This window comes from Larus michahellis, chromosome 2 (genome assembly GCF_964199755.1).
Source record: "Larus michahellis chromosome 2, bLarMic1.1, whole genome shotgun sequence".
Classification (NCBI taxonomy): Eukaryota; Metazoa; Chordata; class Aves; order Charadriiformes; family Laridae; genus Larus; species Larus michahellis.
Window position 1 is genome coordinate 147,332,292 of NC_133897.1, and position 20,376 is coordinate 147,352,667.

At 41.5% G+C, this 20,376-nt stretch overlaps 1 protein-coding gene across 3 annotated transcripts in view; it reads left to right on the forward strand.

Annotated features, from left to right (window-relative positions):
* The window catches only part of BAALC (BAALC binder of MAP3K1 and KLF4), a 42,714-nt gene extending 22,572 nt beyond the window's left edge, over positions 1–20,142 (forward strand). Inside the window, exon 3 of one of the 3 annotated variants that reach the window (XM_074577576.1) lies at positions 17,178–20,142. In XM_074577576.1, the coding sequence (XP_074433677.1) occupies positions 17,178–17,213 (36 nt within the window). In that variant the 3' untranslated portion in view covers positions 17,214–20,142. Of the gene's footprint in view, positions 1–192; positions 4,632–17,177 lie in introns of those variants that run through there. The other 2 variants (XM_074577577.1, XM_074577575.1) reach the window with 2 other exon arrangements.
* The last annotated feature ends 234 nt before the right edge of the window (positions 20,143–20,376 follow it).

Consider the following 20,376-nt stretch of genomic DNA (forward strand, 5'->3'; position numbering starts at 1 on the left):
TATATTGTATTTGGGTGTTATATGCAGGCAGAACTAAGTGTTCTTTTGAAACTGTATTTTCACTTAAGAAATATAAAATAAAGTAGAGAAAATTCTGTCTTGGGCTAGTCACGCTCAACTCCCAGTGACATCAAAAGGAACATCTAATTTCCACTTCTGGACTGAAACCAGATTTATTTGCTCCTCTTTTAGAGTACACACGTGCAGAGATGCTAATGGTAACCAAGAGGGTTGATGCTAAGCCTACTGGTATCCACAGCCTTTATAGCAGTTATAAAAGCTTGTGTCCATGCTGAATGAGAAAGTTCCTCCACATCACAGTGCTGCGTGAAGAATGTTGGAGTCTTTCTGTTTATTCAGAACTGGTTTTATATATTCGGAGGTAACTGTAAATGACTCTTTGTGCTGTCAGTGTGGAACTCACTGTACTGTGTAAAACTTTGACAGAGTAAATGGGACGCACAGAAGATGTCCACAAAAGAAGTCACCATTAATGTTACAAAAAGCATCAGACAAAGCGACAGAAGGAAAACAAAGACTTGTGTCAATTAACAAAGCAAAGTGCAAGTGAGGATGGACCTGACAATGCTTCGCTGCACTTTAAATATCATCAGTTGCTGAATATATGAGGATCTCCAGATGTTCCATGTTGAATACAGCAGGCAGCTGCTGCTGAGTGCCTTCAGAAACACGTCTTGTAGAAACCAGCTGCAGACACTGTAGGATGTTCAGATGTCATTTGTCTAAAGCAGTGGCACTGTGCAGACATACGCCAAAATTCATGCCATTTGGGTTTTACTAAGTCCTATGTTATCTCCTTGTGCGTGTCCCGTTCTGCATTGCTATTAGGATGAGGCTGGATGATGAGAGATACAGTTCATCGCAAATTAAAACAGGAAATGAACAAATGAATCTGCATTTTTAGTCGTAAGGGGTTTCGAGTGTGTACATTCAAACCCATGGAGTTCATTTAAAGAGCTCGCTTTCATAAAATTCAAATCCAGAGGTCTCAGAAAGAGACACATAGGTGGCTTCCACTAAATCTCTTTTAAACTGTATATATTGGTTATATGTAGTTAAGTCATATAGTAACCTTTTTACATATTAGTCTTTTAATTACTTAGGTTTTTGGTTTGGGTTTTTTGGGTTTTTTTTCTGTATTGGCAAAATTTACGTCTTAAAAACAGTCACTTTCATATTGATCAGCCTTACTTGAAGTTCCTATTCTTAGATGGCAGGTAGGGTTCTGGATACTTAGTTAATTTTATACATGCCTCTTTTATTATGTTTAGGCCCAGACTGACTTGGAAAAAAGTGATCATTAACATTGCATGAAAATAACCATAATTCTTAAAACCGTATTCCAATGACAGCTCCAAAGATTAACTTTATTTGATCAGATATAGTTGATTTGCTGTGCAGAACTTATATAATTGCATTGTAAGCATCCTATATCATAGTACTCCATGTCTATTATAAATATACAGCTAAAAGGAATGTAAATGTTCAGTGTAGTAAAGGCCAGGAATTAGTTCAACATATTATTTCTTAATATAGAAGTAATAATATATATTCTCTGTGAGTTTGTATGTTTATGAAGATAAAAGAGGTAAATTTATTTGCCTCCTCCACCAGACATATATAAGTATCCTTAGAGGGCCATTTAAGATAACTATTCAAAAGTTGTTCAGACCAAACAGATGGCATTGGGAAGAAAATCCATGTAAGAACTGCAAGAAGTCCTTTTTACACATAGGCAAATAAGTATAAATAGAATTGTGGGACAAAATCCTAATTTATTCTGTATTAGGATCATTTTAATAACTTGCTGCTAGGTGTGTGAGCATTTAATACTTTCCTTGGAGTACAAGTCTATGCAATAGGGAATTGTTTATTAATTATTCCAACACAAAGGCAAACTGAAATCCAGAGCCAGTGCGAGATTTTTCCGTACAATAGCATATTTATAACAAATATTTCTTTTTAGATGTCCTAAAAATGGACAAAGAACTTGTGCTAAGCTTTCTGCAGGTCAGTGTGTTATCTGGTAAGTGATCTTGTGCTGCACATTTACGTAGAAGAATTAAAAAACATGGGAAATAACGTTGTGCGGGTAAGACAACAGCAGTCTGCGTATGCCCTTCCAACTTGTGGCTCTCCGCCAACTTGCAGGCAACGTTATAGCACAGGAAGGGCCTTGACTCACTCGAACAATAAACAGTGGCTGTAGCAGCTCAGCCATATTAATTTAGGAACGGATAGCCATTGTTGGTGGATGTCTACTGACCTAATTGAAAGCACGTGTTCAGGATTCTGCATTATTTGCATAGAGCAGAAGACGAACCATTTCAGGTCTGTGCCAGACTTGTAACCCCTTTCTGTTTCAAAGGATTTACTGGCAGAGAGGGTGCAGTGTAAAAACATATGATTCAGGAAAGTTACAGAAAGCGATGAACGATGCTGATGTGTGAAAAGGTAGAGGGGATTTTGAAGGAAGGGAAAAGGGAAGGTTCGTTGTGTAAGAAGCTGTTCCACAGGTAGTTGCCTTGTGTGGATACCATGTTAGGGTGAGCAGATGCAAAAACAAAGGAGTCCTGGCAGTGAGATTATTTACTAGCTAAGAAATTATTTCGTAATGATGTGCTGACCAGATGCATCCGACGGCTCAGGTCACACAACAGAAGCAAGCCTGCAGTGCTGCACAGCGCATCGGTACGAGGAACAGCCCTCGCTGCATGTCAGCAGGGAGGCAGGGTTTGAGTCTCATATTCAGAGCGTGAGATGTGACCGCTTGGTTAGCAGGAGATGGCCTTGGTACATAATTATCTGGGCAATACCACAGACCTCGCTTCTGTTGACCCCATCCTCCCTGAAGGTGGCAGCCGTGGAGTGGTGGAGGCTGACTGCTCTGGGTGACCCTTCTGTCTGCTCGTGGTAACTTTCCTGAGCCACTTCAAGATCCCATAAACGTGCTTATACCCTGAAACTTAACTTCAGGGCATTCAAAGACTGGATCCAACTTCTGTGGTACAAACCATGCCTAGTTACAAGCAATTTTATAAACTCTTCTCGTGTAACACGCTACAGTTCTTATTCAGTAGGTGGTAACTGAAATGAAATTATATTATGTTTTAGGTGGCTTCTTAGTTCTCGATGCATAAGCTTCCAGTGACCTTAATAAAACTAAGAGCACATTGTGGAGATGTGAATACTGCCTCTGTACATCGATAGCGTTATTTTTATGCTTTCTTTACTTTATTTCTACTAAAGACGACCACCAGTAGAAACAACCAATTTGTTTAGAAAATAATATACCACTCTGTATAATTAAGGGTGACACAATCTAGTCTATACTGCTAAAGACAATTTAAAGTCCTAAAAATAGATTGCTGTGCTGGTTTTAGTGAAAGAAGCAAGCTCAAAGAATCTGGACATCTTCACTCCAGGTGGCCTTCATAGGAGTGAAGGGTCATATTCACAGGGTCTGTTCTTTGAGTAGCATCTTTCAAATATAAACAGCTCAAATACAGAAAATAAAATAACCATGTTAGAAGGCACAGACTTTTAGATAAAGGACCTGTGTACATCCCTGTCTTCTTATATGACAGGATTTTTGAAATGTAATTTTCTCCCAAAAGAGATTATTAATTTGTTCGATGTCCCTCGGTTGCACCCGAGGATTTCTACAGCTCCGCTGAAACAACACGCTTTCTGCTGGAATGATTTGGCAACATCTGGTGAGTTTCTATGATTTACACAAGTTCAGGTTTTAAACAGAAACAAACTTACTTTGTCATGTTTCCATAATTCCAATACAATGTATAGCTCGGATTTTCCTCTGATGTGTATATACATGTAAAATACATTTTCTTCCACTGAAATGTATTCAGTCAAAAGAAAGTGGACATCGGATAAAGGAGAGAATTTACAGTTGCCAGTAAACATCATTAGGCAAATTCATCTTCTCAAAGACTGAGTGCAGTTTTATCTTTCAGTATTCCTTCATGTTGTCCCTTTTGCTTCCTTAATGTATTTCATCATTTCACCATTACCGTAGGACATGGACTGGAAGACACGCAATTTTACTGTGTGACAGAAAGGATCTTGTACTGAAAAAATAGGAAAGTATAATTATTGTGTAAGCAATATGTGAGTACTGGGTTAAACGTGCATTCTTGTTAGCTAAATGACTGAGACCGCATACCGAACCGAAAACCAATATTTTTGATCTTCCTAGTATGTTCTTATATATTCATATGTGCATGTCTCTGCCTGTGTACACTGTAATGTCTTTAGTGTGTACTTCTGTTCTGCAGTTCAGCCATGGTTTTTTGCGAACCTTTTACTTGTGTTTTAATTCTGACACCCAAGTGTAAAAAGTTTTAACTTTTGAACTGAAATCTGTTTCACATGCCTTATGAAAAGAATGAGATATATAATTTGTGCACAGAAATGGTGTTCGAAAAAGCAGGCTTTGTTTTATTTGGAAATAATGAATAATCTATCTAAATTCAAACGAGACTAACGGGAGCATTTTTGTAGTCTCATTTTATCTGCAAATTACTGAAGATTGACCTAGAACTTGAAAATTAAAATAAAGAAAATTTTTAAAGTGTCTGTTTATTACTCCATGCATTTTACATTCCTGTGTTTGTGGTCAATTTATCTTTGAGAGTTAAGGCCAAAGACTGTGAAGGTATAATGAATGATTCCCTCTCTTTATGAAATCAGAATATTTCTGTCATCAGGCTGTGGCTTATGGGCTGTGTGGTCATATCAGAGAAGCTAAAATACATACATTCCCCATAAGAAATTGCTGCATTTGTCAAAGAGGGCTTATGAACTCAAAATGAGAGGAATCGTAGCTCTGTAATTATAAATGGGAGAGTTTGTGGTTGCTGTCATGGCTAAAATGGAAGACATTGGGAATCTGAGACATTTTCTCTAGTAAGATGTCGTATTATTGAGGGGAAAGAGGAGACCAAGAACTGGGAGTTACAGAGCCGCCTCAGAGTTGCCTCTCTAAATAGGAAATTTGGTACACGCTGAGGTCATCTTTCCCCATTATGCAGCCTTGGGAAGGTCCTTGCTGAACCACTCAACTATTTCTGGCACCTCACTTTAAGAAAGCCGGGAAGAGACCAGCAAAAGCAATTGGTGGCTTCAGAGGCACAGTCCCCTGTGAGAGCCCGGGGAAGCCCACCTGCTCCGTGTGAGAGCACTGATGGAAGCACGCTTGTGGTCTTCCTTTACATTGGCTGGGAAGAAGACAAGAAGAAATGGACTTCTGGTGGTGGAGTCTCTGTCTCTGGAGACATTCAAAACCCTCCTGGACGCGTTCCTGTGCAACCTGCTCTAGGTGACCCTGCTTTGGCAGGGGGTTGGCATAGATGATCTCCAGAGGTCCCTTCCAATCCCTGCCATTCTGTGATTCTGTGATTCTGTGACTTAAGGGGAAGTTGGAAATATTAACGCTAGAAAATAAAAAAACTGAGTAAGTGCTTGACATATTGTCTAGGAAAGTTTCTTAAGATCAGTAGACTATCTGTTGTACGGTGTAGGGACAACTGATTCTTCACTTCATGTGTTGTTTTATCACAACCCACAGAAACCCCAGTTCCACTCAATTTCCTAGAATCTCTTTTTCTCCCAGGAGGTCTTCCCTGAGGTAACCCATGAATAAAAAAGGGATTTGCCATACAGTATTAGTCTTGTACTACTCAGGGCTCATCCAAATGTAATGACTGTGGGGAAAAGGGATGACATGCTCTCATCAGGCATGACATGCAGAGGGAATGAAAGTCCCACTTCTCCTTGGGTGGTAATGATAGCTATTTGCCCATCTCCCTCTCTTGTGGTTTTTACCAGTTGCACCCAGAAGATTATTTACTGAGATTACTGTGTAAGAACATGGGATGAGACAGTCCTTGTCCCACGGGACACGGAGTGTTCTCTGAGACAAGACATGGGAACTGAGTATGATCAACAGCGGAAAAAAAAAGCTGGCTAAGGAGAAGGGTGTCTGTATGTTAGCCATGTAGGAGTGTTCTGCAGGTGAGGAAAGTTTTGAAATTTTGGAGAAAATAAGTATGGCATGGCAATAGATAAAGAAAGTGCGTATAGAAACATGCAAAGAAGACATTTACTTCTGAATCATGGGAAACTGTTCAGTGCTCAGGTAGCATCCAGAGAATGGCTACAGGACATGCTATATTCATCAGAAAAGCATTATCAAAAATGCTACTGTCAAAAACCAAGGGGGACAATGTATAGAGTCAGTCCCAGTTCAGGCTTCAGGATATAGCTATATCCTCTTCTTCCCGCAGAGAGTATTAGGCATTTCTGATATGTTTGATATAGCCATATCCCCTTCTTCTTGCACAAGATATTGCCAATGATTGCTGATGCGTTTGAGACCCTCCTGTAATGTGGTAAAATGGGTGTGCAATGAGTGACTGCTACAAAGGTAGCCAAAGGTGGGAGGAGGATTAAAAAGTACCACAAGAGACAGCAAGAAATGGATCCTGCCTGGAGGCCTCGCTGCTACTCACAGCAGGGACAAAAAGCTCTTTTTTGTACATACTCCAGTGACATACCAATAGAGACAAGACTTTAGTGAGGACTGTGCATGTGGGTCCCCATTAATGGCAATATATCCATGGTATTTAGAGTTTTCTGTGACACCGGGGAAAAAAAAAATCAATGAAATAATGGCAAATTCTAGTCAGTACCTGTGCAAAGACTAAAAAAAAAAATACCAAGTAGCGTGCAAAAAACAGCAGCCAAGTACAATGCTGCAGAAAGCAGCACAAAGCTGCTGCTAGAGAAATCGCATGGCCCACACTAGCAGCAAAGCTGTTCACTGCCTGTTGAAAAGATCCATGGTCTCCAGGATTCCAGCAGCAATGGATTAGCAGCTGGCAGCCTGGTTCACATCCAGCAGGAAAATCAGCGAAGGGGGGAGAGTAAAGGGGACATGGCTTATTCTCCCTGTTCAGTCAGCGCAGTTGTAAATGTATGAGGCAACTAGAATGCATAGCTAATAAAATACCCTGCTGTGTTGTTCAGCCTGTGCCATACAAATAAACTCATATCATTTACACATAGCAATTTTTTTTTTTTCAAAATTACGCAGAATTTTAAAGATATTTTTCCTTAGTGCCAGAAAAGGTTACTCTTGCTGAAATATCATCCCCATCCTCATTGCCTGTGCCTCGGGTGTTGTTTGACAAGTAGTTTGTTCCCTTTGATTCCTGGCCAAGATGCTGACACAGCAACTGGTTTGTTTCCTGTGGAAAAGGAAGCAGAATATCAAAGGACCGGCTTTCAGATCTGCCAAAAAGAAAATGGATGTGGGGACACGAGGAAGCCGTAGTCCAGCAGTCAGGCCTGTCAGAGCCCATTTGGGGCTCAGACGGTGCCTGGCAAGCAGAGCCCTTGTTGCTGCAGGGAGTGACGGAGCGGGGAAGCTTGTGGCAAGCAAAGCCCCCAAAGCAGTTGGGGTTTAATGGACTCTGTTCCTCTCTTTACATTTCTAAATTTAAAGCTTAGGAGGTGTTACGTGATCTACAACACTGTGTACACAGTGCATCCACACTACATTTTCATTCCCCGCTGTGGCAAATTTGGCCTCATATTTTGAAGAACCCAATACACTGCAATGTGTCAAAATTAAACCTTCAGTGTACTCAGGCCAAGCATCCCCCGTTGCACTAGTGCCTTCCCAGGTGCCTCCTTTCTGGATTTTCTCAGTGAAGGATGTGGAATAGGTATCAGAAAGAAATAAGATGCGGTGGTCTAAGATGCAGGGATGCAAGACCTCTTGTTCTATACTGTTATCATTCCATGGTTTTCAAGTCCTCCAGTCTGATTTTCAGATTATTTTTTCTCAGGTAGCCTATGCATATTATCCAGAGTTAAAAGCCATTCTCTTGCTTGTGAGTAAACTAATGGCAAAATTGGATCATTAATATAGGACAAAAAGTGAGCTGATTTGCCAGAAAAGACATTTGTTGACATATGCCACTTCAGCAAGATAAAATACAAGTTTATTTCCAATAGCTCCTTGCACAGAAAAACTCAGAAAACACTAAAACGTAGGAAATACACCAATCTTAATGGTAGAACTAGGATGTTCATAAGCAAGAAGGAAGAAGGGAAAATGTAAGAGCTTTTCTTTTCTTTCTGGAGGATTGAACATCATGTAAGTCCTGAATGAGAGAAGTGGGATGCCTCTGTAAAACTGTACTTGCTAGGCTGTTTGAAACGTGCAGGTTTAGATTGCTGTGGGTGCCTGCTAAGGGAAAAAAATAGGGTTGAGGAAGAGAGTGGTGTCACAGGTCAGGACTGAGCTGTGCTGCCAGTTGTATTAATTAGCCTTGCTTGCACACTCCTGCATTATAATCAGTATTATTCAGCTTTAATTTAATTTTCATTAACCTTTGCAAAACACCCACATGTTTGGATACAGGGAAATATGTCAGGGGCATTATTGCATGGATAGAAAGAACAATTTGCTCACAGTCAAAAAGCAGCTTAAGAAAAGGCACCATCGCTAATCAGCAGCCTATTCTTTATCAGGCATGAGGGGCTGTCAAATGCAAAAGGCATGAAAGTGTTTATGGTCATTTGTGTCTGCTCTTACCAGGAAATATAAGCATTGCGCTTGTTCATGCAAGGCAGATAGCACTTTCCAGTGGTAAGTGGCTTAATGGTCAGCTTGCCTGACTCAAGGGCTGAAGGGCTGATTGCGTCCAGGTCTGGGCTCCCCAGCTCAAGAAAGACGGGGAACTACTGGAGAGAGTCCAGCAAAGGGCTACGAAGATGATCGAGGGACTGGAGCATCTCTCTTATGAGGACAGGCTGAGAGACCTGGGGCTGTTCAGGCTGGAGAAGAGAAGACTGAGAGGGGATCTCACCAATGCTTATAAATACTTAAGGGGTGGGTGTCAAGAGGATGGGCCAGGCTCTTTTCAGTGGTGCCCAGGGACAGTACAAGGGGCAATGGTCACAAACTGGACCACAGGAAATTCCATCTGAACATGAGGAGGAACTTCTTTACTTTGAGGGTGGCAGACCACTGGAACAGATTGCCCAGAGAGGTGGTGGAGTCTCCTTCTCCGGAGATATTCAAAACCCTCCTGGACGCGTTCTTGTGCCACCTGCTCCAGGTGACCCTGCTCTGGCAGGGGGGCTGGACTAGATGATCTCTGATGGTCCCTTCTAACCCCGACCATTCCATGATTCTGTGATTCTGTGATTTGATCCTAAAACATCTTGTGCTGAGTCATGCCCAAGTCCCTCAACCAGCCCTTCTGCAGTGCTGTGCCATCTACCTTATCCTCAAATTTGTTCTCTCCCCCATGCCCCGAACACGTTTTACACTTCATTCAGAGTATTAATATGACATAATTTTTGCCGCACATTATTATACACATTATATTACAGAGAGCATAATTTTACCAATTCAAACATGGACCTGGGGAAGCTAAAGCTCGTGATCAAAACTGCCAAGCACAGGAGCAAAGTTAAGTCTCATTGATTCATTGTCCAGCCACAACCCCACCCAAGTAGTACCATCACCTCTGGGAACTCTTGGGATGTAGGGAGTTCGATATTAATGGACAGGTCCAGTGTGCTATGCAAATGATATTCATTATTCATGCTTCTAATTCAAAGCCGTCTTTCAGATGAACTAACATGTTTAAAATCATTGCTGAGGCAAGTATTTTACACCCACTCCTGGAATGCAGTGCTTTACAACTCTTGCTGGGTTTTCACACCTAGCAAACAAGGATTTCCCTTGTCTGTGGTTGATATCATGGCAATCTTTTGACAATTTAGAAGAATAATAACTAAATACAACTGAATAACTTCCAGAACATATACTAGGCCACATTTTTCAGTAGGAAATAGCTGTCATTGCTGCTTATCTGTCTGCATGCTGTGTTTTCTTACAATGCATTAATTACTTGCATGTATGGTAAGAAAGCAGCTTCTTAAGCCTGCAATATATAGGTATTTTTCAGTTGCCTCTAATAAGTTCTCACTGGCATTTCATGTTACAAATGCATTTTCATCAGGAGGTGAGTCTACGCTGCCAAGTCACTTAGCGCCAATACTTGCTCCTGGATGCTGATCCCAGACCATCTGCACTGCACATATGCACACGTGGGTCTTCACTCCCACTGAACACAGGAACAAAACAAGCAGTTCCCTCTGCGATAAAACTAGTCTGGCCCAGGAGCTGCTCCTCGCAGGGTTACACTGTGTCTCTCTCCCTCTGCCCTGCAAAGACCTCCAACACCCCACGGCATCCCAGCCTGGCACACCCATGGACGCCCTTGCATTATGCCCCTGGGCACCTCTCACAGAGCATCAGCAGCATCTTATGAACAGCTTCTGTGAGCTGCAGAGCAATCCTTTGATTACTCTGGGAAAGGTGTTTTCACACATCATGAAAGCTGGTTCCTATCAGCTTCCTGGGGAACCCAACTGGGCAGCACAACCACAGCCCAAGCCCTCAGCATTTATGTCTCCATGCCCCTTCTCCAGGCAGAATAACCCCACGCACATTCCTTGTTTCTCCCCTAGCTCAGCCCTCCTGGGGTCATGCATTTGCTCACATGCATTTCACCACAATACACCACTCTTTCCACTTTCGTTCATCACATCGTTTCTGCCCACCTGTGCGCATGGACAGCACTTCAGCTATGCAGTCGCTGTGCTCAAGTCACAAGTACTACCCCACTGCATCAGAAATCACAGTCTGGGTAAAATCAGTTTGTTATTTTGTGTCATTACTGCAGGCTTGGGCCTACATTGGGCTGTTCACAAAAATGCCATGGAGCTCTCAGAAGGGCTCTCCACGTCCTCCATCGGTGGCTGTACTGAATTTTACCTGCCAGTCCTCCAGTACCAGCCTAAACGGTCACTACAATTTCCAGGGGCTAAAGAAACACAGCTTATATGCATAGCCAAGACTTTATTCTTAGTCTAATAAAAATGTTAAGAGTCCAATAAAAGAATTCCTAGCAGTCCAGTTATACAATGATATACTAACACTGATAATCCAAATTGTCCAGTTATTCCAGCGCACTCCCAGGAAGAAGACTCGCTGCTCAGCATGCACCCCGCTGTCTGGGGCTGTCCTCCTCCTGCCCAGCCCCTCTGCATCCCAGGGTCAATGGCACAGGTCTGCTCCAAGAAGGAAGGAGGGAGCCTGGGAGGAATATGGTGTTAATGTTCATAGTTTTCCACCTCATCTTCTCCAGGAGGGGTATGACTGATGCTGGAGGGCTTCTTCCTCCTCACTCTGGGTCTGTCTGGAGAAATTTTATATATTTTCTAATGCAGTCTGCTTACTTGCTCTTTCCTCATTGGTTTGTAGTTCCATGTTTTGTCTGAATTTGTTATATATAGCATATTTTACATAGCATATTTTATACATTGGAGGCTCGTTGTCAGTTCTCTTCATTATCCCTAAAACAGGTTTAACCCAATCCACAGGGTTGTTCTCCTCTAGTAACTAATAATTGACCATGGGTGATTTGCGCTTAGAGTCCTGGCACCTTCAGTATCAGTCTGCACTTGCACCTTGAAGGCTTCTGATGTCATCCTCTGCTTGTACTTTCAGGGAGTCCTGTTACAACCCCGTTTTCCTTCAATCACCATAAAGCTGTAGCTTTCTGATAACCTAGTTAATGTTTTGTTAGCACAGCTTAGTTGTGTCCACATCCTTGCTTTAGAGCCAGCTCTGTCACTTTACAACAAGAACAACCCACCAGAAGACACACATTCAGACACAGATACAACACGTACAACACTCCGTATCCACTAGCTGTGGCAATATCACTGGTTAAGTCGTTAATTTATAAACACACCCAGTGCACTTAGGGATAAATGATCTGGATGATGGCTTTAAAAACTTGCACCATGATCATACTTAAATAGATTTAAATCAGTGGTCTTACAGGTGATGAGGTTTCAGAGCATTGTCCTCTGCCAGAGGCTTCTGCCAGCTGCCTCCATCAACTGTTGGAGATGCCTCCCCTATACAAGAATTTGGTCATCCCTGGTGGTCCTGGTACACCCTGGTCCCACCAGGGACACTGCTATCCTGGGTCACAAATCTTTTCTGAACTATAGAGAAACCAGCAAGAATATAATCCTGGTGACTCCTGGCAGTTCATGTCTGTGGCAACGGCCTGCCCATAAGCTGGCTCCCCTAGGATGGATGGCTGCTCTACTTGTCAGGATTGATGTCTCAGCTCTTTTGGGGAGACTTTGTTCAACAGTAGGAGTCAGGTATTGGGCAGACAATAGATAACATCAAAGTTTCTTTGACATGAACGTGAGCTGTCAATACAACAGTGGCAGAAGCACCAAAACGCAGTTGCAATGGCGAGCGCGCCAGTGGTGGGCAGTGTGTTCTTGCGGTAAGGGGATGTCAGTGTGGGGAGCACACAGACAAGTTTTGGGGAGTCTGCTGGAGCAGTCACTGCCATACACGGGACAGGAAAGTGCCATACCCGGCACACCAGGAAAGGCCAAGGGGTGAGCTGGTGGAAAGGCTGCTGGGTACAGGGCAAGCCAAGCTGCCCGGCTATGCAGTGTGGATGCAGCTAGCCTGCTCTGGGAGGGACTAACCTTGACATTTTGAAGCTAAGCTACAATAGGCCTGATGCCTTCAGAAGCATAGCTGCCAGCTGCCCATAGCCAAATTTGGATCTGGACAGAATTTGGGCTAAGGACAGCTCATATGATACTTCCCACATGAAAGGCAAAGTTTTTCATTTATCTCCACTCATAAATTTGTAAACTCTGGGTTACTTTTAATTATATACCTGGGAAAATCAATAAATTAATCCTTCCAGAACTGACTATGTGTTACCCCTTTTTGATCAAAGTGACTAGCACAATTCACGTAATTTGATTTAGAAGGACGTTTTGATGACAGATCCAGATATCTCTGATGTAGTCCTGTTTATTTATAGAGTATACAAAGTCAGGTTGTCCTGGCCACGGCAGGATGCAAGCAATGGGAGATAATTTCTCTAGGGTCTCCCAGCACTTCTTTGACCAACATTTGCTGAAAAGTTTTGTCTCAGCTCTTTCTCCTGGCCATGTCAGCGCTGCTTCTCTGACTCAGCACCCTTTGAGTTAAGCACGTCTCGTGGCAAAAGCAAGTGATCCATGCTCACAGTCTCTGTGTCCTCCTTGGAAGATCCTGCAGTTTATGCACACAAATTATGTTGCGAAGCAGTAAGAAGTTACCCCAGGGATGGTCAGACACCTTGTCTCAGGTGGGAGGTTGGTCGCTCAGAAGGAAGGAGTGGTAACTTATCAAATGCATTTGATTACTTGTATTTATCCACGTAGATTAATGGAGAAGTCTTTCCTACTGTCTCAAGCACATTGTGTTCTGGAAGCCCACTGTCATAGGTATTATAACTGAGGGCTTTTCTTTTGGATGCTTTTGGGGCAGGTGGAAGGCTGCTCTCTAAGCAGAGGTACTGGTGGTTCTTATTCATCACATTTATCATCACCTTACGGACCTCTCCAGTGGTAAATTACTGATTTTTTTCTTATTAGCTCAGGACATCCTGACTTATTGTCTGCTCAGTTCTTTGAACTGTTTCTCTTCAAATTCAAATGGTGTTTATCCCACATACTTGAACAGTTAGCACTACTGAATTCTTAGATATATTTCTGTCCTCTCAAAAACCCGTTGGAGATTTGCTTGAGCAAACCCAAGTGACCACTTTTTTGACACAAGGAGTACAATAAATACATATATCTTGACACTGCTCTCAGACTGCCTGTCCAAATCCCAGAAAAGTAATAGCACCTTCCACATTTACTGGGTGTTTGGGATGTCTTTGAGGTCAAAAGAAAGAATGATTTCCTTCTTCACATGACAGATAAATTCGAGCTTTGCTTAGTCACACCAGTGCAATTTAGTATAAATTGTTTCTACTCTATGATTTTCTTCCATATATCTAAAATATCAGTTTAAAACTCAGTGGGGATAGGTCTACCTGACATCTTTCTTCCTCCATTGAATGACTACTTCGGTTGCATCTACCAAAAGCAAGTTTTGATTCAAGGGACATTGATTTTCACTTCTACTAAGACCATTGCATACCACACTGTCTACTTTGTTAGCGTAAAGGCTTTAAAATGAGTGTGTGTTGCACATTCTCACCAATCCCTTTATATTGCCAATGTGGTAGAAGGTGACTGAACTGTGGGCAGAAATCAGCGGGTTCTATTTTTTCCAAGGTTTTTGTTTATATAATTTTATATAATATAAAAATAAATTACTTTTGTGCATGTTCTCAAGAGAAAACAGCCTCTTTCTTTATTCATTCAACATGTATTATGCTGCTGCTGTTCTCCCACAATAGCCTATAATCCAGAAGAAACCATGTTGCTTTACCACGAATTAGTATGAAAGTAGAAAGCTCCAGTAATGCAGGTTTGCTTTTCTTCCCTGTTTATTATTTTCAAATTCAGAAACAGGTTAAAGCCAGCACTTGAACTGACACAGCCAGAGGTCCTAAAGCAGCTTTAGATTCTTCCAAATTGGTAGAAAATTGAGAATTCTTTCCTGGCATTCGACAGTTTCACTCACACAGTTCACACAGAGCTTGGACAAAAGCTTAGCTGAACTATTCTCTTTACTCACAGGAGTGTAGAAACCTTGGATTCGTTAGTGGCTCAAGAAAAGTCACAAAGCAATTGGCACAGATGCAGAAAGATGTATATCTTGCCAAAACAGGCAATATCTTGCCAAAACAGGCCAAAACAGAGGAGAACAGAATGAGGGAAATACATGAATTACGGAATTATGGAAATGTCAGTCCATTGGATTAAATCCTGATGCTAGTTATATCAGTGTAAATCAATGAATACATTAAAATTTTTATATGATAACAGAATTTTTTGACTTCTATTAAAAATGTTAGTATCTGTTTTTAGTATAAAATACTCCACAACACTTGTTTAAACACCTTCACCTGACTTTTGAGAAGGAAGATGAATTAATTTGGTGCAAAATAAAATGAGACACATGTTCATATAATGCAAGTACAAAGAGGAGAACAGAAACAAACCACTACCTTTGTCTGTTATTACTGATTTGAATTTATTTTCAGTCCCTTTGTGCAGGAGCAAATAACTGTTCTGGAGTGGTGAAGGAAGTTCCTAGATACTTATTTTCAGTTCTTGCTAGCTGTTATGACATTTGATGCATAAAGAAGAGACAGTAAAATTGGATTTATGAATCCAAGGGCAAGGCTGAAAAATCCTAGCTACATTACTCCAATTGCATTTCCAGTAGAAATTGAGTTGAGTGAGTTAAACGGATTTTGGTCTTGTCTATCCATTTTGCTCTACTGACATTCTGAAAAGGTCCCAGATGCTGTGTTACGGTACTCTTTCTGACCTCTGTAAACAGTGCTGCCAACCCTAGATGTCCCTGCTCCCTTTTTTAGAGACTTGGACTGCTCAGTTGGCCTAGTCCCTAAGCGGTGTCGGTATCTTTAGGTCTGTATCGGTATCTTTAGGTCTGTATCGGTGACCAGCCATGATCAGCCTCTCCCTCTAGATGCTCGGTAGACCTACGGCCTCTACCACTATGCTGGGATTGTGTTGCTTATCTTCACTTTTCACCATAAAAGTCATTGGTCCTACAGAATGGTACCACTGTAAAGTTGGAACAGACATAGAACCTCATCCCAAACTTATCCCTAATGCAACCATTAAAAAATGTGTTCCAGGAGAATGTGTACTTTTAGCATATCGTGATCCCAGTTGAACCTCTCAGACGGTGCTTGAACTGCCTGAAAGTTTAAGTAAAGGATCACCAGTGCATGGGGTGAGCACCGGTGGTATGGGGCTCACCATAGTCATTTGTGCCCGGATGGCTCAGCACAGGAATAAATGCAACTTAAAGCATTGCAGGACTAAAATTAAAGCCCTGAGGCAGTTAAAACTGATAATGAACATTTAGCCATTGCTAAGTCATTGTCCTCTGCTACTGTGAGGATCTGCTCTGTGTGGGACAGGAACATCACACCAATGTAGATGAGTGCCTCCATGGAAGGAGACATGGGCATCCCTATCATTTGAGGGTAGTTTGGGTCCTCTGAGGGCAAGGCAACTGTGATGCTTAGGGTGCTGTTGGCAAGGAAGGCCAGAGAAGTCTCCTGTGAAGCCTATATGTCTCTGCCTCACAGAAGCTCTCTAGGATCCAGGAAACAACTGTATGAGTGCTTTCCACTTTCCCTTTGTAAAGAGGGAAGGCTTTATGGATATTTCTCAGCTATGGTCCCACTTTGGAAACCAAGACCACAGGCCTTCATGAACCAGTGCTCTGAGAAAGGCACGTTAGGATCCCTGTGTCACAGACACACATAAATCCCACCTTGCATCTCAGGGTTCTCTTTTCTTATTGCTTATATGACACATTTTTGCTTTGCTTTGTGATTCTGGATGCTTCATAAGATCCTTAGCCCAGAGCTAAGCTTGATATGTTCCATCCCCATACAGCAAGTAAACTCCCACCCAGCCCCCTGTCCACCCTGCTCAGAGAGGCAAAGAGCCTCCTGGCCTTTCTCCTCTGCTTCTCACTGCCTCGGAGAAGTCCGTCCCTCTGTCCCTTCCCACTTGCCTCCTGGCCTCCCTTCTCTATTTGAAGCTTTACTTTTTGGCTTCCTCTTTCCCCATGGAAGAAAGTCCAAGAAAGAAAATGAAGGCACAAACATGGAACCAGTACAGTTTGTTACAAAAATCATGTAAAAGTACATAACAGAGTAGTGGTTAGCCCCTTCTCTCAAACTGTCTGTCAGTCATGGCTGACAATATCTGTGAATTACTGAAACTCTGCTATGCCAGGTGAGAAGACAAATTTGAATGCTAACGAGATGTAGTCAAGAAAATGTATTTTTGTGCTTAGAATCAATTCCTTGCTAATGAAGCATTTTTTTCTTTTTATGACCTACTGCGATTACTACTGACACATCCTTAAGCCTTTCCTTTTTCATTTGTTATTGGCTTTGCCTATTTATTTTTTTTTTGTTGAACAATATTTCACATTTCATTTTTCTGACATAATTTGTATTGGAGATGCTTTCACACTCACACAGTTGGCTCCATAATCTTTCTGACTACAGGTTCCTGGATGGACAGCCTTCATTTCCAGACATTGACTGGTGATATCATGGCTGACCCTAAACAGCAAGGATGAAAGACACGGAAGGAGACTGAGAAAATGAGGCTTATATAATTTGTAAATCTTAACAGTGGTCAGCGCTATCTCCCAGGACGTGGTATAACTGGTTCCGTAAGCCTATTTTGCAAATCCTAGTTTTAAACAGTAATGCTGACACAAGTCCTGGAGTGCATCAGAATTTATTAACCTGAGAAATTAGTTGTTATGTGGTTACAGTTACCCTAAGATGGAAAGTGTGACTCATTTTTGTATTCTGCATTGATCTTGGGCAGAATTGTTTGTCTCAGCTGAAAACATATTTAGTATTCTGCATGCTGTTTACGCTTTGTAATAGCTTGGGAGCACCTGTGAAGAAGCTTAGGAAAAGCATATCCATTAATTATTTCTGAGTATTAAAACATAAGATTCTAATAATTTTACTGTTATCATAAATAGTGACAAAAAATTGACAGAAAACAACTTGCTGTTCTATTTGTAAAAACGATGGATACAGTGATCATGATATTTTCTACTTAATTCTTATGCATTAACAGTAGTTTTACTCCATAGAATTTCAAAGAAATGCTATTAAAGATGAACAGGAGACTGTGAAGCAATGAAAACCAAAAAAATGTACTTCCTATCTGAACTTCTTCCTTCACAGTTTAGCAAATAGTGAATCTGACACTCCAGAAAACCCACTGGGAGTAGACGTTGGGAGGATATATTTGGTTTTTTGTACAAAGTACTCTGTTACATAGTTCCCTAGAACTCAGGAAGTCAGCAGCACAGGATAGTTATGATGGGGAAGACAGTATGCATTAGCTGCATATGGGATGGGTGTAATTACCAGTGCCCTGGAACAGGGCTGTGGATTCTCATTAGTCTGCCCTTAACATGTTGATTAGTACCTTTGGAAACACCTTGTAGTAGCTGGCGCCTGAGCTTCCAAAACTATTGTTTTCTTGTATCCCTGGCATCCTCATGTTTCAACAAATATCTTGAACTACCAACTTTAAAAGCAACATTTGAAATGTGCGTAAAGTCAATCCTGCTTTGCTAATTGCGCATCGTATTGACAGGGACAGTTCAAGTCAAGTTAAAGCACCAGTGTTTTGAAGGGAATGAAGAACAAAGCTACAACATAGGCCATTAAGTCAGGACTTTCTGTTTTGCAGTCAGTGTCACCTGTACCTGCACTCTTACAGAGTGCTTGGTTGGTATAAGTCTTTTCCATTGGAAATGACTCATGCCCTGTAGCACACATTTCCTTTCCCCCAGCCTCTGCGACCTTGTCCAAAGTAAGTACAGCCTCAGCTGCAGAAACAAAAGATAAGAGGGGCTCTGTCAAGAAAAACACTCACCATCGCTGCTACTGCTACTGTCACCCAAGAAGACAGGCTGCAGCTTTATCAGGAGTGAAGGTGGCTCTTAAAAGTCCACAAGGAATGAAATATCCTTGATCATTCTTAGGAAAGTTTACTCTTTACAAGCTGTTTAGTTTACATTGTGCTTAATATCCAAGGCTAGGTGAGGTAACCTGTTGGGAAAGGAATATTATTAGCATAATCACTGTTTTATTAAAGCAACACTATGAAGGCACAGTGTTGTCATTTACAGACAAATGAAAGATGAGTTCCTTCTAGCATAAAGGAAATCAAAATATTCTTATGTGTGGGTGCCACAACCCACACAGCCAAAATATTTTGAAGGACTTTTCTAAATAGGTCATACTTTGTTCAGGGAAGAAGATGACCCGGGTTCTGAGTACCCAGTAATGCAGTTAGCACACGACAATGCATAAACCTTCTCGCTCTATCGATATGCTTCCTTCTCCGGTTTTTGTTGCTATTGTGGGTTGGGGGGAGGTTCCAGTTTAAAGGCTTTATGGAAAAAAAGTGTTATAAAGAAAGGTTTAAGTTGACACAGCTGCATGAGGTTGGAGAAGTACTCAGAGGGCATTAACTTATTAAAGACTGCATTTTCTAAATAACTAGGAAATTACTGTAACACATCTGTGTGTTCTTACTAAGCCTTTCTCACGAGTATACGCGTTCAATTAAACGGTAGAGTTTTGACTTAGGAAACACATTCTGTTGATAAATTGAAATGTTTTCCCTGATTATTACTGTAAATCAGTAAGTATAAATTATATCAATAATGCTGTTTTGTCTAGTTTTTTTTCATTTCCAAAATGCATTTGAGAAAAAGACAAGAATTATACTTTTCAATTTTAAGTCTCACAACAGGATTTATTGGTGCCATCTACTGGCTATTTAGTCCTTTTAAATTTCACCAAATTATGAATAATGCATTTTAAATGTAGAATAATAAGAACGTTATGAACGTTATAACTGAATCAGCCAACATCAAACTACGTAATTGGCAAATCTGTAACACTTAAATTACATTAAGTGAAACTTTCGTACAATGTTCCAACAGCGTAATTCAGTTATGAAGCTTTTAGATGTGCCAACAGGAGAAAGCTCCAGCCAGCGTACAACTGCTCCTGTGCAGACCCCAAGCACTAAAGCCACCCACACACATACCCCTTGTGTCTCAGAGGTAGGCTTCTTCCTGACAACTGCCGACCATTTGAGATCCTTCCTCCCTAGTGCACGAGCACGTGGGGCACTAACGTGTTCCCACAGCAGGTAAATGTGGTCATGTTTCTGTTTGCCTTTCCTGGAGGGATGTCCCCACAAAAATTTGAAGGAGAAAAGCGTGCTGCAGTTCATAGCCCAGGCAAGCTGTCAGTGTTTCTGTCAATGATGGGTTTAAGCTAGTCGGATGCAGCACGGGCAGACGATCTGTTCCACCACATCCATCGCACAGGCAGTAGGCGCCAGCAGAGCTTGGAATGGAGCTGCTGTCGGCCACTGATGAAACACCCTCTGCTACATTTGTCGAAAGGCATCTGAAGATGACCTAGGATTTAAACAAGGCTCTGAATCACGTAAACTCTTTGTAGTAAAAATTGCTAAACTATTATTTTAAGCAGCGCCAGAGAAAGGTCAGCAAATTAATATTACATTAACTGAAATGTTAATAGTATCTCCAGTGCTAGGTGAGCAAAGTACTTACACATCCGAGTAGTTGCATCCCTAATCAGCAATATATTTGAGCACATGCTTAAAATACTTAATGATAATTTAAGGTGC